General features: G+C 61.4%; 1 protein-coding gene across 8 annotated transcripts in view; it reads right to left on the bottom strand.

Annotated features, from left to right (window-relative positions):
* CRAMP1 (cramped chromatin regulator homolog 1) overlaps positions 1-26,607 on the bottom strand; it is a 50,344-nt gene that overhangs the window by 11,501 nt on the left and 12,236 nt on the right. For 4 of the 8 annotated variants that reach the window (XR_014840986.1, XM_021086822.2, XM_085017927.1 and 1 more), the window contains exons 4-12: positions 26,163-26,219; positions 21,726-21,879; positions 18,686-18,769; positions 16,149-16,197; positions 6,643-6,728; positions 6,162-6,285; positions 4,928-5,009; positions 3,440-4,552; positions 1,205-1,382 (exon numbers count right to left, since the gene is read on the bottom strand). Coding sequence is in view for 6 of the 8 variants with exons in the window: in XM_021086822.2 (XP_020942481.1) it covers positions 1,205-1,382; positions 3,440-4,552; positions 4,928-5,009; positions 6,162-6,285; positions 6,643-6,728; positions 16,149-16,197; positions 18,686-18,769; positions 21,726-21,879; positions 26,163-26,219 (1,927 nt within the window). In the remaining 2 variants the exon portion in view is untranslated. Of the gene's footprint in view, positions 1-1,204; positions 1,383-3,439; positions 4,553-4,927; positions 5,010-6,161; positions 6,286-6,642; positions 6,729-8,081; positions 9,149-16,148; positions 16,198-18,685; positions 18,770-21,725; positions 21,880-26,162; positions 26,220-26,607 lie in introns of those variants that run through there. The other 4 variants (XR_014840987.1, XM_085017928.1, XM_021086823.2 and 1 more) reach the window with 2 other exon arrangements.

A 26,607-nucleotide genomic window follows, 5' to 3' on the forward strand; every position in this document is an offset into this window, starting at 1 on the left:
GTCCTTGGTCTCAACATCGAACTGTACAGAAAACAGCCCCAGAGGGAATCTGTGTAGCCACTGAAGAGTTCACAGAATCAGGAATACCTTCCCTGCCGTGACCAGCATCTGAGTAGCGGGCCTCTGCCCTTAAGGACCCTGGATGCAGAGTCTGCTGCTGGCCTGCTTGGGAGCCACCAGGAGGAGGGAAGCCAGAAACGAGGGCTGCGGGTGGTGGCCTGGCCCCGCGGCAGGCTCAGTGTCTCCAGAGCCGCCGCCACGTGCTCTCAAGGAAAACGGGATTCTCCAGCCTTTAACAGGCGGGCCCCTCCAGACACGGCAGTTCCAAGGGAATTTTGTGAAGCGAAGCGCCATGGAGTGCACTGGGAATAATGCCAGAGCATCGTCAGCTCATCAGGATGCTGGCACCGAAGCTGGGGCACCCACCCGCGTCAGACCGAGCAGGGGCAAGACCGCTCCCCAGAAAACACGCCCAGGACCTCACCACAGAGACCCCGGCCAGCAGGAGCCGTCTGAGACGCCAGAACGGCCTAGGTGCTGGCGAGCACACGCCCGCTGGGGCACGGGTCCTCGGCCCTGCCATCCCGCCCCCCGGAGCCATGGGCGAAGAGGTGCCGGCTGTGCCCGGTGAGGGGGGGCAGGGCCCCTGGACACACACACGTTTCTTTAAAATTCATGCAGAATTCATGATTCTGGCCACAATGATCTGGGGGTAGGGGGGTGTTTTAAAGAGAAAAAAAACTAAGAAAACAGCTCGTGTTCATCCTGGGGTTTTAGGTGCCACGTAACCCAACAAAGGACTTGAATCTAAATGATTTCCAGACACAAGTGTGGACCAGCAGGTAAGCCCGTCTTTCTTTCCACGACGTGCGCTCAAGTGCTGAGGCCTCTTTGTCCAGTACTCACGTTGAAAAGAAAAACAATCTCATGACTCCGAAAGCAGCCACCTCTCAGCCTTAAGCCACCAAGCCGGCGTGACACGAGGCTTCTGCTGAACTCACAGAGCAAGAGCCCCCACGATGACCAGAATGCAAGGGTCCCCCCATGCCTCTGTCGGCTCCTGCACCCCAGAGCTCTGGAGCCTCTCAGGACAGGCTCTGCTCTCACCCTCCCGGGAGGGGCTCCAGGGTCTGCACACTACCTGTGGCCAGAGGCGTCCCCGTGGTACAGCCCCTGTGCCCGATGGGGGCCACCTGAGCCTCACCTGAGGAGCAAGGTGCAGGGCTGGGTGAGAAGGCCTTGCTGTGGCGCAGGGCAGCCTGGTTTCGAGGGCAGCGCGGGCTCCGGGAGCTGACAGTCGCCACCTTTCCTGGGGGCGTCGCCAACTGCTCCTCCTGGGCGGGCCTCGCCGAGATCACCGAGCTGGCGTTTGCTTCCGGAGCCTGGGATGAAACGGGCCGAAACACCGCTTCTGGAGTGCGTGCCCGGGAGAGGGCTCGCAGACCCTGAGTGTGCCACGCTGCATGGCACGCGGGAGCGCAGGGCAGGCAGGCTCCCAGGAGACGCCCGTGTCCTCCGGGAGCCTCTGTCCTCACTGCCCTGGCGACACAGACAGACAGACAGCCGCAGAGTGATGGGAGGGACACTGAATGGCAAGCGGCAGGACTCGCCTTTTTAAAGCTTTTTCTGATTGTGAGTAAGAGGAAGGAAACACAGGTTTAATTTCTAGAATCCAACACAATTTCAGCCCAGGAGCCCTCTGCTGAGTCAAAACACCAACCTCAGGGTCTGATCAGCCACTTCCGAGGCTGCTGCCTCCCCTCAGCTGGCTGCCAAGGGGGCCCCGCCCTGGAAACATCCCTGCTACACGCCTCTGCCCTCCCTCCTGCCCCTGCAGCTGCGAAGCCCCCACTCCGTCGTCGTCCCAGTTCTCCCGGTTCAACCATGCTCACCACCCCGCCTTTCCTGCATTCATCACGCCCCTGCCTCCCACAGAGAACCCACCATGCGCCCAGGGGCTGCGGCGCCAGGCCAGCATTTTTTTCTTTCTTTCGGGGCCGCACCTGCAGCACATGGAGGTTCCCAGGCTTGGGGTCGAACTGGAGCTTTAGCTGCGGCCTACACCACAGCCACAGCAGTGCAGGCTCTGAGCTGCGTCTGCAACCTACACCACAGCTCATGGCAACGCCGATTCCTTAACTCACTGAGCGAGGCCAGGGATCAAACCTGCATCCTCACGAATACTATTCAGATTCGTTTCAGGAGCGCAACAACGGGAACTCCAAGGCCAGCATCTCCAATTCCGGGTCCCAGCCTCCTCTGGGGCCTCCAGCCAGCAGTCCTCACACCTGAGGCATCGATACTCGCTCTCCTGGGCCACAATGACCCGCACCTCTGCGATCCCAGACCCCGCGGAGACTGCGGCCAGGAAGGCCACCTTGGGGACCTCGGCGCTGACGGCCCGGCCCGGGTTCCAACTTCCTCCGCTCCTCTCCCAGCTGAGGCCAAGGCCGGCCCCTTGGCTGAGTCCTGGTCCTGCCTTCACAGGGCCTGGCTCTGCCCAGCCTCCATCCCGAGGGAACTGGCCCTGCCCCCACCCCAGCCCGTCTCCCTGGTCTCTGCTCCTGACGCCCAACTCAGCACCTCTGTCCGGTCACCGAGGCATTGCCCACAGCTGCCCGCAGGTCACCTCCACACCCCAACCCCAAGTCCACTGCTGGCCCTTGGGCCCCGCCCACACTCAGAAAGCTGTGGGCTACATGGTGCTCGTCCACCCGGCGCATGCTCAGCTGAGCGCCGCCGGGAGCCAGCAGACAGGAGCATGGCGCGGGGGAGAGGCTCCTGGGAACGGGCAACTCTCCTGGGGGTCCAGCGGGAGGCGGCCGCAGGTCGCAGCAGTGCCCCAGGCAAGCCTCATGTGTGGCTCTAGGTGTGGCCACCTTGTTGGGTTCCCCCTGCTCCTCCTGGAACCTGTGCACCTCACCTCCCAGCACACATCCGCCCTCTGGACGACCTGGCGCCGGCTGCTGCTCTCTGCCAGGACAGCCGACCAGACTCCCCGGCGCAGCACCTTCCGGCAGGTGTGTGGGCCCTGCTGGCTGGCCTCCCCTCGTGCGGGCCGAAGGCCGTCGCAGCTGCTGCTGGGCCTGGAGATGAGCCCAGGGAAGGAACTGCCTCCTGGAGGTCCAGCCCCTCCCGCCTCCCAGCCACCACCGACTCCACTTCCCTCTGAAGACACCTGCAACACCACTCGCCAGAAGAGCCCCTCCTGGCTCAGCTCCTGGCCTCTGGGCCTCTGCCCAAGGCTCTGGGCCCTCGGTCCGCACGTCCAGATGCAGTGGGATCACCGGGGCCCAGCCGCCAAGGCCTGCGTCAGCCCCAGGAGGGCTCGCGCCTGCAGAAGGCTCCACGCGCCACTCCAGGGAGGGACAGGCGCCCCAGGCCACCCATCCCCAAGCTGCTCCCTCTCCAGCAGGGCCCTGCCCCCGGCCCCACTCACCAGCCTGGGGTTGACCTCGGTGGAGATGAGCTTCAGGAGGCAGCTGAGGAGGCGCTGCTTGTGGAAGGCGGCGGGCGGGGAGCCGGAGCAGGGGCCCTGGGCCTGCCCGCCCGAGGCCTGGCCCTCGGGGCCCAGCACCGCCAGCCAGTCGTACTCCAGCTGCAGCTTGCTGGGCTTGCCCATCATGAGGTAGACTTCGGCCAGTGTGAGGCCCTCGGAGGTCTGCAGGTTCCAGCCCTCCTCGTGGAGCTGCTGGGAGAGCCGGCCGGTGGGGCCGTCCTTCGGCGGTTTGGCGGCCGGCTGACCCTGAGGCGGCGGGGGCTCCTCCGCAGGCGCATCCGCCAAGTCCTTAGTGCAAACGTCCGGCTGGGGCTCCAGGCCAGGCGGGACGCGGATGGGGGACAGTGCCCCAGCCCGGGCAAGGTCGGCCACCTCTGCACTGCTAGGCGCGCGCGTCTCTGGGGAGGTGCGCCCAGAGGGCCGCGGGTCTGCGCAGCGGCCCCGCTCGGGGATGATGAGGTCTTGGCAGGACTTCATGTAGCGGGGGAAGGGGTCGAGCAGGGAGAGCTCGTCCTCCAGCTCCGGGAGCTGGCCGCAGGCACAGGCCAGGGCCCCTGGCTCTCGGGCAGGGCCATCCCCGCCCTCTGCGGCCGCGGCGACAGGGGTCCTCTCAAGCCGTCCGCCAGCGTCCTGGAGCCCAGGGGGCAGCCTGTCGGGAGCATCCAGGCTGCTGAAACCTGGGGCGGCTCCCTCCCCAGGGGCACTCTCCGGGGAACTCTCCCCAGAGCTTTGCGAGGCGTCGGTGGAGGGTGGGGGCCGCACCCCGCCCTTGCCCTCAGCACCGCCCCGCGGGCACTTGAGCTGGCCCCTGGCTGTGCCCTGCCCGCTCTGGATGCCCAGGATCTGGGCTGGGGGCAACGTGTGGGTGTCCTTGGCGCTCTGCTTGCACCGGCCTCCCTCCTGCCAATGCACTGTGCAGAAGGCCTTAGAGTGCACCACACGGGCCACCCCCGGCAGGGGCGTCAGGGTGCAGTTCTCTCCCGGGAACAGGTGCAGCGCCACCTTCTCCTGCGACGGCTCCGGGAAGGAGTCCTGCAGCTGCCGCTCCTTCCGCTGAGCGCCTGTCAAGGAACCACCTGCAGCAGTCTGCACCCGGGGCCATGGGCCCTCCCTCCGTCAGGGACCGGGCCCGACACTCGCCCTCCCAGCCAGGGTTGGGCCGGGCTGCAAGCCAGCTGAGGACAGACGGGAAGACCTGCGTCTGGGGCTCTCCTTGCTCACTCAGCTCAGCGGGCTGGACAGTCCTCCGATGCGAGGAGGTCAGAAGGGGGCTCGGATCCGGCCCAGAGAACGAGGGGCCGTGGGTTTTAGTCCCGTGCCACCACCTCTTGGGGTCCCACTGCGGGCCCAGGACTGAGAAGGGAGACCCCACTCTCGGGAACAGGGGCTCTGGGGTTTGGGGCACTTGCTCCGGCAGGAAAAAGATACAATTCGCACTTCGTGAAGCGCCCACTTCTGCTTCAAGAACTCGATGAGGCTGGAGACCTTGCGATGGAGCTCCACGATCATCCTACACAGAAAGGACACGGGGCCGGAGGCTGGGACGTGGGGAAAGGGCTTCTGAAGCGGCCGCGGCAGCAAAGGAGGTCCGCGGTCTCGAGACCAGAGCCATCCTGTCCTTGCAGAGCCACTGGCTCTGTCTCGAGGAAACGAACCCATTGAGAGCTCCTGCTGTGGCACACTGGGTTAAGGACCCGGAGCTGCTGCAGCTGCGGCTCGGATTCCATCCCCGGCTCTGGTACTTCCATGTGCCACAGCCCAAAAAAAGCAAACCAGAGCAAACAAACCCTAACCCTTTAAAATGAGACAACAGGAGACTCGCATGAGGCTGCAAGAAAAAAATCCCATCCTGTGTGCCCACAACCCACCCGCCCCTCCACTAGCTCCCTTTGGGTTCCAGAAGGGTGGGCCCAGCATTCATGAAACCCCAAAAAGTAAAAACACATGTGGAAGGAAGGAAGTCCCAGCACAGGCCACGACACGATACACCGTGGACCACGCTGCTCTGAGGGAGGCGACAGAAGCCCCGAGTGTGATTCTGCCCACACGCAACAGCCAGAACAGGCAGACCTGCCGGGACAGAAGTGGGCCGGCGGCGGCTGGGCAGAGGGAGGGGGAGGAGGGTGGGAAGCCAGCCTTCAGCAGGCAGGGGGCTTCCTCGGTGGGGTGAAATCTTCTGCAACTGGAGGTCACGACACTGACAAGGCACCTACGCCCCTGAACCGGGCCCCTAGACAGGGCTCGTGGTTAATTCCACATCACAGAAATGTCGCCTGAATCGAAAAACTAACCTACAGGTGGAAAGCGGTCCGTGCCCAGGGCAGCCCCGCGCGTCCTAAGTCAGGCACCAACCGGGGTGGTGGCAGAAGAAAGGAGAGGGGTTTACGGGGACGAGGCGGGAGAGAGCCCCTGGCGTCCGGTCCAGACAACGTCCCCGTGCGACGCTCTCGGCCGCACGACCCCCGCCCTGGCTCTGAGCTGCCGATCGCGCTTCGGGCCCCCACAGCCAGCGCCTCCTCCCCACCCCGCCCCAGCCCCGCCACGACAAGCGGCCCTCAGGAGGTGTCAGAGCACCAGGGGGCAAGGGAGGTCTGCTGGCCAGGGCCCCCAGGGAGCCCCAGCACGGCCCCGCCCCGCTCCCCGCAGACACGTGGCCTGTTACCTGAGCCGCGGGTTCTGGGCGAGGCTCTGCACCCGGGCCCAGGCACGGTTGCTGCGTGGCTGCAGCTCCACAGGGACTTTCAGGGGCAGGCGCACCGGCTTCTGGTCCTCCTCGTCACTCAAGCCTGTGGCAGGAAGGGGCCCTGAGAGCCCGGCACAAGGAGGCCCTCGGCCAGACAGCGAAGGGAACCAGGGAGGAGCCGGTGGCGGCCTGCCTGCGGGGAAAGCGGGCCGGCAGCACCCACGAGGCCACACCGCACATCCGCCACGCCGGGGCTGAGGATGCGGGGAGACGCGCTCGAACGCCTCGGATGCTCTGCCTAAGGACGGCCAAGGACGGCAGTGGTTTCTGAGCTGGACGGTCCGGAACTGTCCATGGGGGGGACAGGGCCTCGCAGGCTCGGGCAGGGCCACCCAAGACTGTCCCAGCTCAGCCCGTGTCCCCGTGGATACACACCCTCCTCCCGCCACGGGTGACCTACCTTCAGGGTCACAGAGCTTCTTCAGGGCTCGGCACATGGGCGCTTTGATCCGCAGGTTCCTCCCTTTGTAGCGGACTGTGGTGGCCCTGGGAGAGGGGATTTAAAGACGCGCTGAGGCCTCTTCAGGGACAGCTGCCCCCGCCCAGGGCAGTAATCAAGGGCCTGCCTGTCCCACACGGACGGAGGTTGGAGCACCCCGGCTCAACGCCACCTGGTCTCCGGAGTGCGTGCTCAGCCCAAGGGGCCCCATACACACCCAAGGAGCTCCCGGGATGATGGGCGGATGCACAAGACAGAGACGAGATCCCTGACTCGGCAGGACCCTGCTGGGCACGCTGCACGCCGCCAGATGCCACCTGCCATTCAGGTCAGCACGTGTCCTGCCCTCCTGCCTGGCGAGCCCAAGGCACCTGCTGTCCCACCTGAGAGCCCGCTCACTGGAGCCCCAGATGTCAGACGGCACTGCCCGCCGCTCCTCGGGGCCTTCCCTCCTCTTGGCGACCTCTCCACCCTCCTCTAGGTGACTGACCATCTCCGTGTCAGCATCATCCCCAGTCCCTCCGCAAACCAGGGCTGCGGGGCCCCTGACCTGCAGGCAGGTCCAGAGTCGGCGGTGCCTGCCCCAAATCTGTCACAGCTGTTGGGATGTGATTCATATAATGTCAGGATTACGTAAATTAAAGAAATACAACTACTAACTAATGAAATGACTACAAAAGCCACAAAAAAGAGTTCAGAAAAGACACCCTGGAACACTGTTGAAATACTCAAAGGCAGACTGTTTCTAAAAGGTGGCCGTCACACTCAGCGGGCTCGAGACAACTAGCGAAGATCAGGGCCAACGGGGAAGGACCCCAAGCCACTGCTCTGGGCCCTGTGAGCTTGTTCTGTGGAAGCCTCTGAACAGAAAGCCCAGGAAGCCCAGGATCGAGCCCCAGAGAGCAGGCACTGGCCAGTCACCCACCGCAGGTGAAGGCACACAAGTGTGTGTCTCACCAAAGGATCAATAAAAAAATCGCCACTGTGGTCAGAAACGATGCCTGACAGGATGTCTTTCATTTTAAACTCGCTGAGGATTGTTTTGTGGCCTAGTATGTGGTCAGCCCTAGAGAACGGCCCATGTGTGCTTGAAACCAAGGTGTAATTCTTTTCCTTTAACTGTAGTTCTCAGTTAAGTCCAGCTGCTCCACTGGGTTAATTCCTGCTGCCTTAATTGACTTTCTGTCTGGAAGATCAATCTCCTGCCATCACAGAATTCCCACTAATTTCTCCCTTAACATCAGCGAGAACTTATGTGTTTGGGTGGTCCAATGTCAGGTGCGTGTATGTTAATGAGGATAACATTCTCTTCCTATGTCCATCTTTTTAGCATTAGATAGTATCTTTATGAGCTTTGCTTTGAGGTCTACCTTGCCTGCTGTGAGTATCACTCCCCTTACCTTCTCGTCATTTCCATTTGCACGAGCTATCTTGTTCCACCCCCTCACTTTCAATCTCCATGCGTCTTTCTCCCAAAGGTGGGTCTCTCGCAGGCAGCACGTTGCACGTTCTTGTTGCACCATCCACTCTGCCGGTCCTGATCACAGCCATTAGTCCACTGACATCGCAAATAACCGGTGAGAAGGTATTTACTGCCACGTTAAACCTTGTTTTCCGGCTGATGTTGGGTTTCTTTATTCTGTTCTTCTTGTTTTTCCTTTTATGGTTTGATGGTTTTCTTTCGTAGTACACTTGATGTCCGTTTTGTTTGTTTTTGTGAATCTCTTGTATGCTGTTGATTTGTGGTTACCACGGTTGGCACGGATCTTCACCCATAACCGTATCTGCTTGTTTGAGACTGGTCATCCTGGGAGCCCGAACACACTCTGAAAGAGCCACATCATTTTCTTGCTCCTTCTCCCTGGTCTTGGGGTGGTGGCGTCTCATCAGACATCTTCCCATTTCGCTGTTCCTTGTGGACATGGCGTTCACAGAAATGTTTCACACGTTTCCCTTTCCTATCAGTTGTCTCTTTTCTATTTAGAGAGATTTTGCAGCGTTTCTTTCAGAACAGGCTTAGTACTGCTGTGGACTTTTAGTCTCTGCGTGATGGAGACGATCTCTCCTCTTCTGCTCCGAGTGATGATCGCGCTGGGGAGCGTGTCCCAGGTGGCGGGCCTTTCCCTTTCGGGACATCGAATCCATCTGGCCACTCGCTTTTGGCCTGCAAAGCTTCCGCAGCGATACTGTCTCAGAGCCCTAGAGGGGTTCTCTTGCTGCCCTTGGAATCCTCTCTTTAACTCTGGCCACCGCAGCGACAATGTCTCAGAGTAGGCCTGTTTGGGCTCATCTTCTCTGGGACCCTCTGTGCCTCCTGGTATCTGTTTCCTCCTTTAGGTTTGGGACGTTTTCTGCCGTCATTTCCTCAAATACATCTTCCGTGCCCCTCCTCTCCCTTCTGGGATCCCTGTCGTGTGTAGACTGGCATGCTGTGTGTCATCCCACAGATCCCCTGTGCTGCTGTCCCTTTTTTCCGTTTCTCTTTTTGTCTGCTGAACGGGTGGGAGGTTTCCATGACCCTACCTTCCATGTGGCTCACTCCCGCCTCGGCACTATTCACTTTGCCATTAATTTGCTTTGGCTCAGTTCTCACCTCATCACCTGAGCTGTCTGATTGTGACTGGCTCCTTGTCACAGCTTCTAGCTCCTGGCCACAGGGATCTGCATTTCTATTGACAGCCCTAAATCCTTCTGCACTTTCATTCCCTCCTTTTTGCACTCGGCATCTGGTACACTAGAGAAATCTGTTTCATCGTTCTTTCAGGGAATTTCCACTGTTTTTTAAAAAACATTAATTTATTTAAAGGTTTAAAAGTTTCAAGCTTCACACGAGATCACTGGTCTGCGGGAAGAGCTGCTTCCAGGAAAGGGCTGCATCACCGGCAGAAGCCTGCACCATCCAGAGTGGACTCTGTCCCCAACTGGTGTCCTGTGTCTGAATAAACTGCAGGCAGCAGAGTCCTCACACCCCTGCCTTTTCCACTTTGCAAACATGTTTTTATCCACCGAGACGTCTTTAACACAACATTCACGTACTGTTCTGCGTGCGGCTCTCCCCCTGAAGAAGAGTAAAACATGCAGCTGGTGTTCTGACACTGGATTTTGAAGATGGGCCACAGAAATTCCGCTTCCCTCTAACCCACCCAATGCTGGCTCGATCAACCCATCCAAGGAAGCTTCACCACTTCTCTGACTTTAGGCCTTTTTCCCCATAAGATGATTTGCAAATACCTATTTTTTCTTCTATTTTGGCCACACCATGGCATACGGAGTTCCCAGGCCAGGGATCAGATCTGAGCGGCAGTTATGACCTAGGCCCCAGCTGCCCAGATCCTTAACCCACTGTGCAGGACCAGGGATTGAACCTGTGCCCCGGCACTCCCCAGACACCTTCGATCCCATGGTGCCACAGCAGGAACTCCTAATTTGCAAAGATCTTAGGGGCTGTGTCCCACGAGTGTAACAGAAAGAGCTCTGGCCTCTTCAGTTATAGGCTTAGGTTCTTGTCCAGCTCCACCTATGACTCTGTGACTCTGGGGAGGTCACATTCCCTCTCTGGTCCTCAGTCTCGTCAGAACTCCGCTGCCGTCAGATGCCCCTCTGCCATCATCCTGTTCTTTTAAAGGGGAGCAGTTCCTCCGTCTCCGTTTTACTCACATTTCTCGGACACTCTGAATCTAAGAAAAACTCCTGCCTACTGTGGTCTTGAAGGGTTGTCTCAGTGGGCGTGTGCTGTGCAGACGGTGCAACTCCAGGGTCTTGGCACCAGGGCTGCTTCTGGTGTGGATGCTTCCAGGTCCTTCCTCAGGGTGTGCTGGCCGTTGTGCCCTGGATGGGCTGTATTTGGTGTTGTGGTGACCAGAGCCTGCCCTGGATGTTGCTCTGCGGTCGTCACAGCCCTGTCGGGGGCAGGGCCCGCTTCCCAGGTGTGCAGCAGACGCTCCCAGACCTGGACCTAAGCCGCAGCATGAGGCAGATGGGATGGGAAAGCACCTTCTGGATGAGAGCCATCCGCCAGGACCGCGCCTCTGCTACCCCACCTGCCACCCGGTGTGCACGCCCACCAAGATCCCTGCTGCCAGCACCGCCCTCAGGGCTGCCTCCACTGGGAAGGCTGGTTATTGGCTCAGACTTTAGCCCCGCCTCCATGCGTGTGCCCACAAAGTTCCGTCTGGGCCCTGCGGGAGCAGGATGCTGATGAGGCGCTATGGCGCACCACGGCCCTTCCCTCCGTGTGGACCACGGGGCTCCTGAGGCGAAACCACCTCCGTGCCGTGGACTTCTGGGCTGTCTGCACGCCGCCACATCAAGTCCTCTCCCGGTCTGTCCACACGAGCTGCACCTCAGTGCCTGGCCGCTCTCTCCACACCGGGGGCCGAGGGCTACTCCCGCCTCTCCTCTGGGCCTCTGATTCTGTCCCAGTGGACCCCCCAGCTGGCAAGGGAGCTTCCCAGGGTGCAGGTCTCCCTCCGGAGCCCTTTCTCCCCTTCCCTTCGTCCTACCCAGCTCCGTGGGGATCCTTCTTGCGGTGTGGTTTGTGCAAGATTGCCAGGAGGACTGCTGCACATGCAGACGCACGTTTGATGTCTCTGGGGGAGGAGGTCAGCTCCGCGGTCCTCTACTGTGTCTTCCTGGCCTCTCCGCTATTACTCCCTGTTTTAACCAACTTTTTCCAATGACCAACTTCCAGCCGTGACCCTCCAGGGGAGAGAGCTACTTCTCGACTTGCTCTCTGATCTCTAAGAAATATTCAGGGAAAAAAGTTGCAGCATGCATATGGTGCGATTCTAAACACGTGGAAAAGTTATATATTTACATCTGAACATAGTTCTATTTGTACTTGTATATTTTAGAGAGAGATGTGAGACGGGACAGTTGGGGTTTTTTTATACCTTATACACCCTTGTACTGATGACATTTTTATAAGAATCATTCCTGTATTACCTGTACACCTTTTCAAAAGCTTTATCCTAAAGCCACACTGCCCAAAATCGGGGATCAGGATGCCAGCAAAAGTCTCGAGCTGGAGGCTGCAGAGGAAAGGCTCTCACGCCCACGTCCTGCAAGGTGGCAGCAGAAGCAGCCTCAAGTGCACGTGGGTAACGGAGTAACGGAGAAGCTAGCAGGCCTCCCCCGCCCAGGGCGAGAGCTCCTCACCACACCCTCCAGCTCTGGAGAAACAAAGCCTCAGGCCCCGCCTGGACAAAAACAGCGCTAACTTCAGCACCAGAGCTTCGACTCCCCAGACACTGGGTCTCTCCTCACCCCAGAGCCTGCGGGGCTGGAAGCAAAGGTGGAAAGGCCCCTATGGGGGTCAGGACTGCAAGCTGGGAAAAGTCAGTCCACACGGCAAGTTCAAGGCCCAGCGTCAACACGTCCGTGGTAGCTGCAATCCCTTCTATCCACCCATTTATCCATCTGCCCTCCATCCGCCTGTCCATCTGTCCACCCATCCAAACGCCGATGGAGCTGCTCCTGTGCAGGGAATCAAACGCAGGACACCACGGAGCAGAGAGACTGGGGAAGCCCAGCCCACGAGGCAGGAGGACCCTGGGCAGCCAGCCGTGACCCCAGTGTGTCAGTGGGGTGACTCTAGGAGGATGAAAGACTGCAGGAAGCAGGGTCTCCACTGAGACCGAAGGCTCGGGTCTTAACCCCCTCAAGCCAGGGGAACGACGGCAGCAGTGCCCCCGAGGGTGTGCTGACGATGCTGGAGGGGCTGCTGGACAGGGACCCAGGGTACCCCACAGTCCCCTCCCATAAAGGCTCCAAAACATGTGGATGTTTGTGCCCGGCTGGTCCGCAGGGTGCACGACAGGAGCAGGCAAGACAAAGAGCAGAGGGCTGAGCCCAGCGGCCGTCTGCGACAAGCACATCCGTTCCGCTGCTGCTCCGTGACTTCCTTTTATTTTTTTTTTTAAAGGGAACGTGAGCAGCCCCTTCTTCACGACTAGAGACGCATTCTGAGGTTACTATCCATGTCCTTTTCTTACATACGGACGCTCCACGAGTGGAGGAGGCCGGCGTGGGCGCAGGCGAGCCCGGGCTCGGCGGTGCCACGTGCAGGCAAACAGCACCCTGACCTCTGCTCAGACGGAACAACGCAGAGGGTCCCACGGGAACCTCCGCAGGTGTCAGGCTGACCAACAGCCCCCAGGAGCCGTGCCGCGTGGGGGTCGGGCTTTCCTTGCTGGGCAGAGACCGAGTGGCTCCCTTGCAAGGTGGATATACCTGAGAAGCGCGTGCCACAGTCTATGCTGCCAGCTGTGACCGAAGGAATGAGATTTAATCTCAGAGCTTTCTTCGATGAATGCACGCCTTCATCTAATACCACAACTGATTAATGAAAAGGACACTGACAGCTGATTGGAAGAGGCCTGCGTGAGAAGCAGGGGCAGGAAGTGAATGCTTTCTGGTCTCGAGTCAAGGGGCACTTTTCCACAGGCACCCCACTAATTTCCCCCCATCTCTGTCTCACTTTTCAGGCTGTTTGCTTTGTTCTTAAAAACCAACGTCTGTTGGCAAAAGGACACACACGACGTCAACAGAACAGAATTCAAACTCTGGAACCAGGAGTGCCCACTGGGGCTCAGCATCAGTGAACCTGACTGGTTTCCATGAGGACACAGGTTTGATGCCTGGCCTCACTCAGTGGGTTAAGGATCCGGTGTTGCTGTGCCTGTGGTGTAGGCCGGCCGCTGCAGCTCTGATTTGACCCCCTGGCCTGGGAACTTCCATATGCTGAGGGTGTGGCCCTAAAAAGACAAAAAAAAAACAAACCTGGACCCAGACCCACAGGGCGGTCAACGATCCTCAGACACAGGTGAAAAAGCAGCAAATGGAGGCAGGAAAGACCTTTCAGTAGACGGCGCGGAAACAACTGGACCCCACGGGCCACAAACTGCACCTTGGCATCAAGCTCACACCCTGTACAAAACGTAACTCACAGGTGATCATGGATTTGAAAGTGAAACCATAAAGACTTCAGGAGAAAACAGAGGGAAAAACTCTGTCACCCTAAGTTCGGTAACGACTTCTCAAATGGGACACTGAAAGTACAACCCATAAAAAAAAAGAGGACAAATGGGACAGCATTAAAGCTGAAAATTCTGCCCCCTGAAGGATGCTGCTAAGGAGACCCACGAGACCACAGACTGGGAGAAAGTTCCAGCCCACGTGCCAGAGGACGGCTGGAGGGCGTATAAAGGTCGCTGGGTGATGAGGGAACAGGCCCAAGTTTGGGAGAGGCATGGCCCCTGGGATGGGCAGGCGCTTGCCACCGCGGCCATCAGGGGGACGCCAGGTCACCGCCGCGGTGGCTCCAGAGGAGAGACTCAAGACCCAGGTGGGGAGCGAGGGAGTACCCGCGTGCCCCTGGCGCCGCCTGGCAGCATCTCACACTCGCCCCGCTTGCCCTCGCCTCCCGGGGGTGTGCACGGGAGGTGAAACAAGCCCCCAGCGGCCAGGGCCGAGGCGCTGACTCGCTGCGAGCAGCCCACGTCCCACACTGGGGTGAGGCCACTGCAGAAGAGCCACGCCTGGACGCCTTTCCACAGCGTGAGCCACTGACCAGGCACCCTCCACGTGACGGCCGCGAGGGGGTCCCACAGAGCTAAAGCGTCCGCCCTGGAAGGCTGTGCACGGGATGATGCCGCCGAGCGCACAGTTTGGGGAAGGCGGGGCTACAGGGGAGCCGAGCTCGGCAGGGGCGGAGCACACGGGGGGGGGGGTGCCCGGGGCAGCGCAGGGCATGTGGGGGCGAGGGGCCGTCCTGGCTCTTCACTGGGACTCTGTTAAACTGCTGCGGGTTTGAAAAGGCCACTGTGCAGACCCTAAAAGGTCAGAGGTTGCCAGGGGCTGAGGCAGAGCGCTGGGTGGTGGGAGCACAGGATTTCCAGGGCGAGTGAGGTTACCCTGCAGGATCATGGAAAGGTGGACCCAGCCCACCTTGTTCATCAAAATCCCCAGAAGGCATAACACCCGAGAGCCCTGATCCCGCCCGAGACCCTGGTGACACCAGCTCGTGAACTGTAACCACGCACCACTCAAGACACGTGCAGAGGCGGGCACACGGGAGACCTCCGCGCTCGCACCCGATGTTCCCGCAAGCCTAACCGAGCTCTGAACGACGAAGCCACTAAAACAGGAACCGAACAAAACAGCCAGGGCCAGGCCGTGGGCTCCCTCCCTCTGTCCCCCAACTCCCGACCCAGAGGCTCTGCGCACTCAGTGGAAGCGGCCACCGGGGCGAGCGCTGCTCTTGCACGTGGCGGTGAGACACACAACCTGGCTCCTCCCAGGCGGCCCCCACGCTGGTGGCTGCCCAGACATCAGGCCTGGAGAACAGCGGCCTGCGTTGGAGCGGACGGGGGCTGGAGCCACAGCAGAAATGTGTAGTGTAGCCCCGGCCGGCAGGCACCGAACCCGAGGTTGAGCACCAGGCCAAGGGGCAGCCTGACCTCCAGGACAGCCAGGCTCCAAGCAGCGGGGGTCAGGGGTGGCAGGCGGGTCCCTCTGACAGCGAAGGAGCTCTGGTGGGGTGGGGGAGACAGGGCGACCACCACCTGGGGCCCCACACCGGGGAGAAATCCCACAAGGACAAGCAGGCAGCCGGGGCTGTGCCTTGGAGTCTGATCCAGGGCAGCTGCGAGGGAGGCCTAGGGCCAAGGGGGACACCTGGGCCCACCTGCAGTGCTTCAGGGGCCTGGGGGGCAGGTGCCAGGGGGCGGCCTCAGGGCGAAGTTGGGGGTGCCTCTCCCGGGAAGACAGGCCGGGACACAGGCGCATTCCAGGCTGTGCTGATGCTGGAGTCAAAGCGGACAGGTGGGGGCCAGGCCTGGGATCCTCTACCCAGAAAAGAGAACGGAGGCCCTTGGAGAGTTAACGCCATTGACAGACAGGGTGCAGGGTCGGGAGAGGCTGGGCTCCACGCAGTGGCCAAGAGCAGGGCCAGCTGCCAGGCTAAAGAGCACAGGCCCTCCTCGGGGAGCCGCTGCCCCAGGCACGCCAGGGCTGGGCCTGGCAGCTCTTCCGCAAGGCGAGGCATCTCTGGCACAGAGATCACGGCATCAGGGCTGAGGGGCCCTAGCGGACCTGTGTAACCAGGACAGTGCGCTGCTGGAGGCCAAGAGCCGGGGGCAGAACGGAGGGTGGGACGAGACAGAAGGCACAGTGGGCCGGAGGCGAGAACGGCGTTCAGAGGAAGCGCCGGGAGCCCAAAAAGATGCAACCCGAAGGCCGGGCTTGGGGGGCTTCCAGAAGCCAGAGGAGACTCGACAGCACAGGACGCGCCAGGCCAAGGCGAGAGGCGAGCAGCGGGGTGCCTCACAGAGGGGGTCAGGCTCAACCGCGAGGAGCTCAGGACCCGACGGGCCGACCCAGGGCAGGGCAGACGCCGGCCCGCGTTTGGGGGCCGGGGCTGCAGAGCCCAGGGGCGAGGCGGTGCCTCCCAGCGCGGATCTACTCACCCTGCCTGGATGAGCTCGTTCAGCTTCGTGGCGTTCTTGTCGTCCATGCCTTGAAAGGAAACACACACGCGTGACGCCGAGCGCCAGGCACACAGCCCAACAGGAAGCCCACAGGACTCCCGTCGCTCACGGAATATGCAGGGTCCCCCAGAGCAGGTGACCTACGTTACCTGCAGCCCCGCTCCTGGAGCTCCGACGTGTCACCGCGGCAGAACCCTGGCCCCCTCTGCGCCCACCCGCTGCTGCCTCTGCACAGCCCCTCCGCATCCCCCTCCTGGGGGCCTCTCCTTCTGGGCTCCAGGTCACCCACGCCCCAGGCTCTCAGGCTGCGGAGGGACAGGCTGGGGCCTGCCTCCCTGCCGTCCACCCTCAGGACACGCGGCAAAGAAAGGGAGCAACCGAGTAACAGAGGCCAGGGTGGCAGCGGTGGCGGCGGCGGGGGGGTGGTGGTGGGGGCACGGGGAGAGTCTTTGACCTCCTCTGAGTATTTGGGGAGAGGGAATCACAACAGGCCACAGACACACAGCCAGGCCAAAAACCAAAGACAAGGACAAAACCTCAAAGCAGCCAGAGAAAAACAAGACACCCTCTGCGAAGAAATAGGACACATAAATGGCTGGTGACCATGAAAAAAAGCTATCATCAGATTCTACACCCAACAAAACACCTTCTAGGAATGAAAATAAAACCAATTTTTCAGGTAAAAAAGGACAGGAAGAATTCACAGCAGGCACAGGTGCGCGACAAAGACGGGAAACCCGAAGGCTAGAGGGAGACAGCCAGAGCACCCGACAGCCGGCCACGCGGGAGCCTGAGACGGGGGAGCCAGGCCCACGGTCCTGTGTCCGGCAGACTCGAGGATGGATGGACAGAAGGCCCCTGGGTGGAGCCACAACAACTGGGGTTCAGGTAGCCAGACAGGTGCTGTGCAAGAAACCAGCTTCTGAAAAGAAGCCATGTGAACAAGCTGGCGAGGGCTGCAAACAGCCTAGGGGTCCTTGGCCTGGCGCAAAGGGTGACCTGTCTCTCAATAGCCATCCACTGCCACCAGAAACGAGGCCCTGGTCAGAGTACCGCCCGGCTCACACAGCAGTGGGGACACGAGGGAAGGCAGGTCACAGGACCAGGACCAGGGCAGGGGCACAGCCAACGGCTCAGTCAGAAAACTTGGGTTAACGCGGAGTCCGCTGACCACCTGGGCTCGGACACATGGTCCCCACAGCCCAGAAAGGCTGCCCCTGTGTGCAGGGCACTGCGGACCAGGCTCACCCAGTGAGCTCCCTCCCCACCGCGCTTCACCAGAGGCCGTGACGGGTGTCCTGGCCCGTGGCCCGGGGCGGGCAGGCAGAGTGGGGGCTCCAAGGGAGGCTCCCCGGGTAGAAAGCTCTGAGGCAGCTTGGGGAGCCCTAAGGCGCACGTGTGTGCCTGTGGGCACCTGGGCGCGGTGCCAGCGGCCGAGGAGGACCTACCAGGGGTCGCCAACAGGATCAGGAGCGACAAGAGCTGGAGGGGGGCAGGAAGACAGCCACGTCCAACTGCAGAGGCCGCCTGGGAAGGGAGCCCAGGCGACAGGCCAAGGAGCCAACAAGAGGGGAGGCTGGGCTCCCTCAGGGAGGCCTCAGGCTGGGAGGCTCGGGTGTGGGTCTGGGAGAAGGGCCCAGCACCCAGCCCCACACTCTGCCCAGAAGAGGGAGGAGGGCGACCCCGGGAAGCAGGGCTCCAGGCCCTCAGACCCTCAGAGCAGGAGCTGGGGCTTCGTTCTGGAAGTGCCCGGACTGCAGGACGGGGCGGGGAGCCAGGCCGCCTGTCCCTTCATTCAGAGGCTCTAGGTATTCTGGCCTGTTCCAGGAAGGGTGGGCTGCCCAGGGCTGTCCACCCCGCCTCCCTCCTGCCGAGTCCACACCTGTGCACGGCTGTGACATGTTGGGTGACTAGGATCTTATTTGACCTTCAGAGTGGCCCAGGGCAGGGGGGGCTGTGCCCTTCCAACACACGTGACAGGTAAACAAGCCGCAACTAGGGAGGCAAGGATGCACCCTCTCGCCTGGGCACGGGGAGTGAGAGGCCAGAACATGGGTGCCTCTCCCAGGAGCAGGTGAGAGCACACTCGGAGCCCTGCTGAGGCCGGGCCCAGGCCCCTCAGTGCGGGGACCAGAGAGCCCACAAAGCATGGGCTGTTCTCGGCCAAAGCCCGAGACACTGCAGCTCCAAACGAGTCCCACCCTCCAGTGTCCCGACGGGCGTGGTGGACGTCCAGGGCCCCAGGCACGGGCAGCAGGTCAGGTACAAGCGCGGTGCCCGCGTGATAAATGCCCAACACGCTGGGGCTGCAGGAGAGCATCCTCATTCTTAGGGGACAGAGGCTGGGCGAGGCAGGGCGTGCCCGAATGGGGCAGAGGCACAAACGAGGCCGCGGTCCCTGACCGGCGCATCTAAAGGACAGCACGTGGTCGTTACGTTCCCCTGCAGGTTTCCTGCTCAGGAAAGCGTGGGCAGGACGGAAGGCGGGGGAGCAGGGCCGCGCCGACGGTACTCACAGCCCCCGATCTTCTTGCGCAGCTCCCCGTAGCAGATGAGGCCGTACAGCTCCTGCGAGGACTTCTTCAGGCCGCGGGAGAACACTGCAAACGGGGCGGGCGGAGAGCGTGAGGACCCAGGGCACAGGCGCGGGACAGGCTGTGCGCCTCGGAGCTGGGGTGGTCACGTCAGCGGGACAACAGAGGACGTGGGGACGGGGTGACCTCCGCCGTTTTCCAAATAAGGAGTCAAACGGACACGAAAGAGCCGAGACGGGTTGGAACATGAGTGCAACAGGCAGAGCAACGTCGCCAGGAGGGGACGGCGGGACGTTCCGCGGGGTGGCCCCCCGCAAGGCAGAGGAGGTGCTCGGGATGGTCCCGAGACTCCTCACCCACGGGCCCCCACAGAGCCCATCTGGGCGCCCGAGAGGCAGGCCCGGGGCCAGAGGGCGCAGGGCTGGAAGGCTCGAGACCCCCTTGCTCCTCAGTGACAGAGGGGCTTGATCTGGGAAGGACAAGGATGCCTTCGCCAGCCCTGGCCAGCCTGCCTGTGGCCCCAGCATGCAGGCCTGGCCTTCGGGGAGCGCAGCCCTGAGGGAGGCATTCCCAAGAACGCCAGCCTGAGGTGGGCAGGGCCGGCCTGCACCCAGCAAGGACCTGCCATGTCTCTGACATGAGGGAGGCACCTCATGGGCTTAAAAATTAAAACTCTGTTATTTTGAGTCTTTGCACCGTGTGACCCAAGCCGACCCCAAGTTGGGAGCCAGGCTACAGCAGCCACCCCCCGATGGTCTCAGACAGTGACTGCTGTCACTCGTGTGCCTCGCGGCTGCTTTCTCCCTGGAGGCCCTTCCTCTAAGACCCAAAATTTGGCCGTGCGATAAGAGTAAGAAAAGAAAAAACAGAAGCTCCCATCGTGGCACAGCAGAAACGAATCCGACTAGGAACCATGAGGTCGTGGGTTCGATCCCTGGCCTCACTCAGGGGGTTAAGGATCCAGCATTGCTGTGAGCTGTGGTGTAGGTCGCAGACGCAGCTCGGATCCTACGTTGCTGTGGCTGTGGCTGTGGTGTAGGTCAGCAGCTGTAGCTCCGATGGGACCCCTAGCCTGGGAACCTCCATACGCTGCGGGTGTGGCCCTAAAAAGCAAAAAAAAAAAAAAAAAAAAGGAAAAAAGAAAAATCAATCAGTAAATAGAAAACTCGGTTCTGAAAAAGTGATCTATACAAGGATTAGGAGCCTTGGACAGGCTCTCAGGAGCCCGGGGCTCCGCTGCTGTCACAGGCGAAGTGTTCCCAGGTCCCCCGAGAGAAAGACCAGAGGTCTCCCAGCCTTGCTGGGGCCCCACTCAGGGACCTTCTTCCATCCGCTCTGCAGTCCACACACCGGCATGGGCTTACAAAGGTGCGGCCCTCATTCAGCCACACTCCGTGAGGGAAGCTGGACACTGACGGCCTGTGGCCTAGGACTCGGCTCACACGGAGCATCCAGAACAGGCAACTCCAGACGGGGGGCGGGGGGCTGCGGCTGCCGGGCCAGGGGAGGGGCTGTGAAATGGCTGGATGTCCTGCAACCCAGTGTGACGGCCAGGGTGGCACCAAGGGGCAGGCGGGCGCCTGGCCTCCTGTGGTCAGGGGGCTGCCACCATCCGGGAGACAAGATCAGGACCGGCTGGAGACCTTGGGGCAGCAGCCGTCAACCCGACAGAACGGAGGCACGTCTTGTGGGGTCACAGCAGCAACGAGGCCACGCGGGCAGGGAGGGGACCTTGCAGAGAGGGGCCAGCCCCAAGGGGGCTGCAGAACCCAGGGCGGGCTCCATCCAAGTTGGGCGAAGGGCTCAAGGCGATGGACGTCTCCAGGAAGGAGGGGCGATTAGGCGGCTGCCCAGAGGGGAGGTGACGAGATAGCCAGGAAAGATGCTGCCTGTCCTCCGGACTTGAGAGAGAAGATGTGACCATGTCACCAGGAACCCAAGGGGCCACGCTGCCTGCAGCCTCGTTGCCCTGGAAGCACGGAACGTGCTCGAGCCAGCTCGGGAATCTCCCACGCCCACGCCAGTAACCAGGCAGCCCCCCAAGGCTCATTTTCACCTTGAAGCGGGCTTTTCAAGACCCGCCAAAGCAGCTGAAGGACCCGCACTCAGAGAATGACTGTCAGAGAGAACGGAACATGCCGCAGCAAGAAACAGAGACAGCCACCGAGCTACCGGCGAGTCTCAGCCAAGGGCAAGCCCAGCCCGCAGACACCCGGACACGGGTGACGACGCCTGAGAAGGGACCAGCACCCGCAGCAGCACCAGCGCGAGGCCCAGCTCAGACCGGGGGACGGCCACAGCACGCTGGCAGCGGGAGCCCACCCACAGGGCCCCGGCGGCGGCGGCGGCAGGCCATCTCCCTGCCCCGACGGGCTGGAGCCGCGCTGCCCGCGTGGCCCCATGCGATGGGAGGCTGCCCGCGGGGCCCCGAGTCCTCCCCCAGGCAGCCCTCGGGTTGTGGGCAGTGCCCTCCACGAGCATCCAGGTCACCCGGGAGGTGCCCACGGGAGGCGTTTCAGCAGGAAGAGAGGAGCGAGGGGACCTCACTGGCCGGAACCTCAGTGGGGCCGTAAGCTCAGCAGGAAGGGGCCCTGCGTGTGGGGCCTCGCCCCGAAATGGACCCGCCCCCAACCCGGCACCCGACCGCCGGGAGCTCCTTCCTGCCTCGGGCAAGGGCAGCCTGGATGGGGGGCAAGGGCAGCCTGGATGGGAGGCGGGCGGCCGCAGACGCCCACCTGCAGGCCAGCCCTCGGCCTCCCAGAACAGTCAGCATCCCGAGACGCTCACGAGGTGCGGGCAGGGACACTGGTGGGATTTTATCTCCACTGTGGAAACCTATCCCAAGAACGTGCTGCACGAACGAAGATGCTCCCGCCCGCGTTCTTCAGACGCGGGGCGTGAATCTGAAGGGAAGGTGCAGGGTGTCAGCTCTGAGCCCCCCGGCTGACCCAGGGCACAGGGAGAACGTGCACTGCCAGAGCGGGAGCCCTGAGCCTCACGGGGGGCGGGGGGGGGCACTCACCGTTGTCGAAGTCGATGTACTTGGTGATCTTGTGCCACGTGCGGTAGTAGAAGTGCCGCACCTGCTCCTTGTTCTTGACCATGCCGGCCGGCTTGCCCTTCTTCCGGTACTTGAGCGCGATGTTGTTCTGAATCGCCTCGAAGTCCTTCCCGTGCTAGAAGACCAAGCCCCCGGGACAAGCACGGGTTACAACCGGCAGTCTGCTCAGGGCCACGCCCGCAGCACAGAGAGGTTCCCAGGCTCGGGGTCGAGTCGGAGCTGTCGCTGCTGCCGGCCTGCAGCACAGCCCCAGCCACGCGGGATCCGGGTCGCGTCTGTGACCTGCACCACGGCGCACAGCCACGCCGGATCCTTAACCCACGGAGCGAGGCTGGGGGGGATCCTGCATCCTCACGCATCCTAGTCGGGTTCTTAACCTACGGAGCCCAAGGGGAGCTCCAGGCAGCCTTCTGTGCGATGAGGACGCTTTCCCCAAAGGGAGAAAGGGGACCACTCTGGTCTGGCTCGTACTTGTGCGTGAACTTCGACCTGGCTTCCCCAACACCTTGGGTTTCAAGGAGAACCACAGATAAAGCAGCAAGAGAAACCCAGGGAGAGACCTGCCACAGCACGCGGACACCGACGGGGCAAGGTCCCTGGCGCAGGAGCAACAAGAAGCGTGTCACCGGGACCAGGGGCTCCATCTCTAGAGGTCTTCAGAGGCTTGAAATGAGACACCTCCGTGAAGACACGTCAGAACACAACACAGGGTGGAGACGCACAGATGCTGAGCGTGCGCACCTGGCATCTTAAAATAAAACAACACATCAGCTCTTCAGAAAGAGCCTCGCCGATTCCAGCCTGTGGAAGCCATTCTCCAGCTGAACAGGGGCAGCAAACGTGAATGAACGCCGATTCGGAGCACAGCACAGGATACGCCCAGAAGACACCCACGGGCCTTCCTTCAACCCTCCACCCAGAGGCTGAGGACATCTTCCACTTTCAAGACGGAATTTGTTTTATTTTAAGATGCCAGGTACACACGCTCACACAGAATTTATGATGCAGGGAAAAGAGTCGCCCTCACAGCTGCCACACGGAGAACCACCTACCGACACGGGCATGGGAAGCAAGCCAGTGAGAAGCACGGGGAAGGACCGGGCGGCAACACACCCCAGTGGCAGTGAGCATCCGTGGCGGCCAGATCCGGGCTTCTAAATCCCACTTTCCAAAAGGACCCAGGCTCCTTGGGAAAACGGCCAATGCCAGGCCTGTGGCAGGGAAACACCAGTGAGTCTGATACATCTCATGGTGCCAGAGCGTGAGGAAGTGCTTCATGCTTAAAAGGAACATCTCAGAGAGAAGGACACAGGAGCCAGCTCGAAGAGGCTTCCAGGGACCAAGTCCAGAAAAACCTGGGCAACAAAATCACAAGGATATGGAGTCCCTGCTGTCGCAGAGTGGGTTAAGGATCCGGCGGTGGTGCAGCTGCGGTGTAGGTTGCAGCTGCAGCTCAGATTCGATCCCTGGCCCAGGAACTTCCGCGTGCTGCATGAGCGGCCATTTAAAAAGAAAAGTGACAAGGGTATGAATATACGGTGACCCACAGTCGAGAATAGGGAAATAACTCAGTCAGCCCATCAATGGAGAAGAGAGAACGCTGCCTTTCACGGTATTTCCAATTACTAAGCACAGCAAGGAGAATGTGCAATCAGACGAGCGAACGCGCCTGGGCAAACGCCAGAGCTGGAGTGACAAGCCCAGGAGAGAATGCACGTCCCAGGTGGGGACCAGAACCTGGGCTTTTCGACTCCTGATGCCACGTCCCCAGAGGACACGGCCGTCTGAATGCTGGTGGCGCCATTAGCAGCCGCCTTCGGGGGTCCCGCTCCTTGTGTGCTTGTTCTACCTCCCAGGAAGGACCGCCACCCTTGGGGGACTCCTCTGCATCTCCAGCACTGCCCCCATTCTAGACTTAGCCGTGACCAGGCAAACAAACGGTGGTGCCCACAGTAGCAACGGCAGAAAAGGCCAAGCAGAAAGGAAGAGGGAACTACACGGAGACGGGCGCCCACTTCGAGACCGCCGGGAAAAGCAGCAGTGTCCACACTGCCGCCACCGGGAGGGCAGGAGGCACCGGCAGCGGGGGGAGGACGCTGGGAAAGTGCAGCCGGGAACACGGGAGGGGACATGGCAAAGCACAGCAGAGGTGAGGCCCCAGCAGCTCTCCCCTCGGGGAGAAAGAAGCACGCAGAAGATGCTGGCGGCGGGGTGGTGAGGCAGGAATCAGGGGCTGTGCGGCAAAGAGGCAGACGTGGGGCTGGGGTGGGGAGCCGGCTAAGGGCTTTGTGACGGGCAGCAGAGGTTGTCAAGGACCAAGAGGATGGCCCACGGGTTCATGCCACCACCTTCGCGCCAGCTCCCTGTCCTGGGGGCCATGACCTCTGCCCCCGGCCACAGGGAGGAGTCTGGGACTAAACCAGCCAAGGTGCGGGGAGGACAGTGGGGAAGGCACTCTCGCCCTGGGGAGCACCTGAAGCAGGAGGGGACGAGCACAGAAACGTCGCCCCGACACACAGGGTGACGCTGTCGGAGTCCCGCATGCGGCCGGGCTCCCGCAGCGCAGTTACGGGAGCGGCTCGACCCCGTCGCCGCTTCCTGGGTGGACGCCACGGAGGCTCCAGCGCTCGTGGTCGCGGCGCCCTAGCAGACCAGCCGCCCATCCAGGCCCCACCAGAGTGGCCCCGCGCTCCGCCAGACACCCGGGAACGTGCCCATGAAGCATGCGCTGAGGGCACCCACGCGCGTGCTCACACCCGCTGAGCTCCATCAACAGTGCCAACAGTGGGAAGCAGTCAGTGACCTGAACAGCGGTGGAGAATTGTGAAGCAAGGATTTCCAGAGACCCCGAGACACCTCGCCAGCAGAAAAGTTACAAGAAGGCTACTCCAACACACTGACTCCCCGGAAGGAAAAAGGGAAGAGCAGGTCACTAGCTGGGAGCTGCACCCCGGCTTTATTTTTTTAGGGCGGCACCCATGGTACATGGAGGTTCCCAGGCTAGGGGTTGAATCGGAGCTGTAGCCGTCAGCCTCCACCACAGCCACAGCCACGCAGGATCTGGGCCGCGTCTGTGCCCTACCCCACAGCTCACGGCAACTCTGGATCCTTAACCCACTGAGCGAGGCCAGGGATCGAACTGCAACCTCGGGGTTCCTAGTCGCATTAGTTTCCGCTGCACCCTGATACAAACTCCTCCACCCGAGCTTTTAAACAACAACCATGTCCTGCGGGCACTGGGCATCCAAGCAGTTGGGTGGGCGCAGAGCCCACCTTCTCCCCAAGACGCAAGGGACACACCGAACCATGACTGCTTCCAGAAAGATCAGCGATGGCTACCAACTCCAAGAGCACTCCAGGAAGCACGGCCAGCGGGGCCTGGCCCACAGCCACGAGACGGGCACAGCTCCCCAGGAGCAGCTCCCCTCTCTATCCTAGAGCCGACGCGACACAAGGACACACCTGGGCGTGTCTGAATGACTTCACCTCCATGGGGACAAGCCCTATGCGGACACGCCACTCTCTGCTCAGACGGGCGAGACCGGCGGCACCGACACACCAGTCCTGCGGCAGAAAGGGCCGGGCCCAGCCAGACCCCGGGAGGGAGCAGGCCGGTCAGAGGGGCCTCCGCCCACACCGCGGGCCCCCTCCTGCTGGTTTCAGCCCCGAAGCCTCCTTCCCTCGGGAGCTTTGTTTCACAGGCGTGGCTACACCAGTCACCGCAGCTACTGCACCAGGAAAAGCATCAGGCTCGTGGATGGAAGAACCTGGTCCGAGGCTCCACCCCAAAGGGGCTGTCAAACACTCCGGAGTGCCCAGACGGCCGCGGAAGCACTGCTTACCAAGGGACCGGGAAGGAACCGCAGGGTCAGCGACGCGAGGCTGGCCAAGCAAAGCCTGGCCTGAGCGCAAACACTCAGATGCCGAGGCCGCAGGCACAGTGAGAATGGCTGTGCGGTCGGTCACAGGCAGTGCACTCGTGAACTGGCCTGTCCACGCCTTCCAATAAAACCTTATTTCCAAACGCAGGCAGCGAGCCTGGGCCTTCGCTGTCTCCGCCTGCAGAGGAACACTTATAGGCTTGAAAAAACCCTGGGCAAGAAGTGCCCGTGCTGGCTTAGCAGTTAATGAACCCGACGAGTATCCACGAGGATGCGGGCTTGATGCCCGGCCTCACCCAGTGGGTTAAGGATCTGGCGTTGCTGTGAGCTGAGGTGTCGGTCGCAGATGTGGCTTGGATCCTGCATGGCTGTGGCTGTGGTGTAGGCCTGCAGCTGCAGCTCTGATGCAATCCCCTAGCCTGGGAGCTCCCACACGCCGCAGGTGCGGCCCTAAAAAGATAAGAAAATACACACACATACCAGGCAAAAGAACCAGGAAAGGTCATGAAACACGCACCTGCCAGGGCTGGCAAAGGGCATTCAGCGTCACTATGGAGACCTGAACAAGCAAAACCTGGGAAGCAAAACCAGCCAGTGAGGAGCAGGGCTGGATCACAGCCGGGGGACAGGGCGGCTTTATGCGAAGGACTCTCCACTGTCCCGGCAGCCATGATGTGCCAGGGGTGTGCTGGCTGCTCTGACAGATGTGGCAAGTGCCTCCTTGCCCCTGCCTCTCAGGGACACCCTCCCGAGTCGAGGGGGAGGCCCGGGGAGGGGCACCACTGCCCGACCAAGAAGGGGTTTGAGAAAACCCTGGGAGAGGAGGAAAAGCAGCAGACAAAGACCCTTCCTAGGAGCGCCCTGGTGGTCAGCAGGTTAAAGGTACGGTGTGGTCACTGGTGTGGCTCAAGGTGCCGCTGTGACATGGGTTCGATCCCAGCCCGAGGACTTTCGCAGGCCAC

Source organism: Sus scrofa, chromosome 3, assembly GCF_054392235.1.
Source record: "Sus scrofa isolate SSC_HxYL_T2T_F1_AM1 chromosome 3, Sscrofa_HxYL_maternal_Yorkshire_Landrace_v2.0, whole genome shotgun sequence".
NCBI classification, from domain to species: Eukaryota; Metazoa; Chordata; class Mammalia; order Artiodactyla; family Suidae; genus Sus; species Sus scrofa.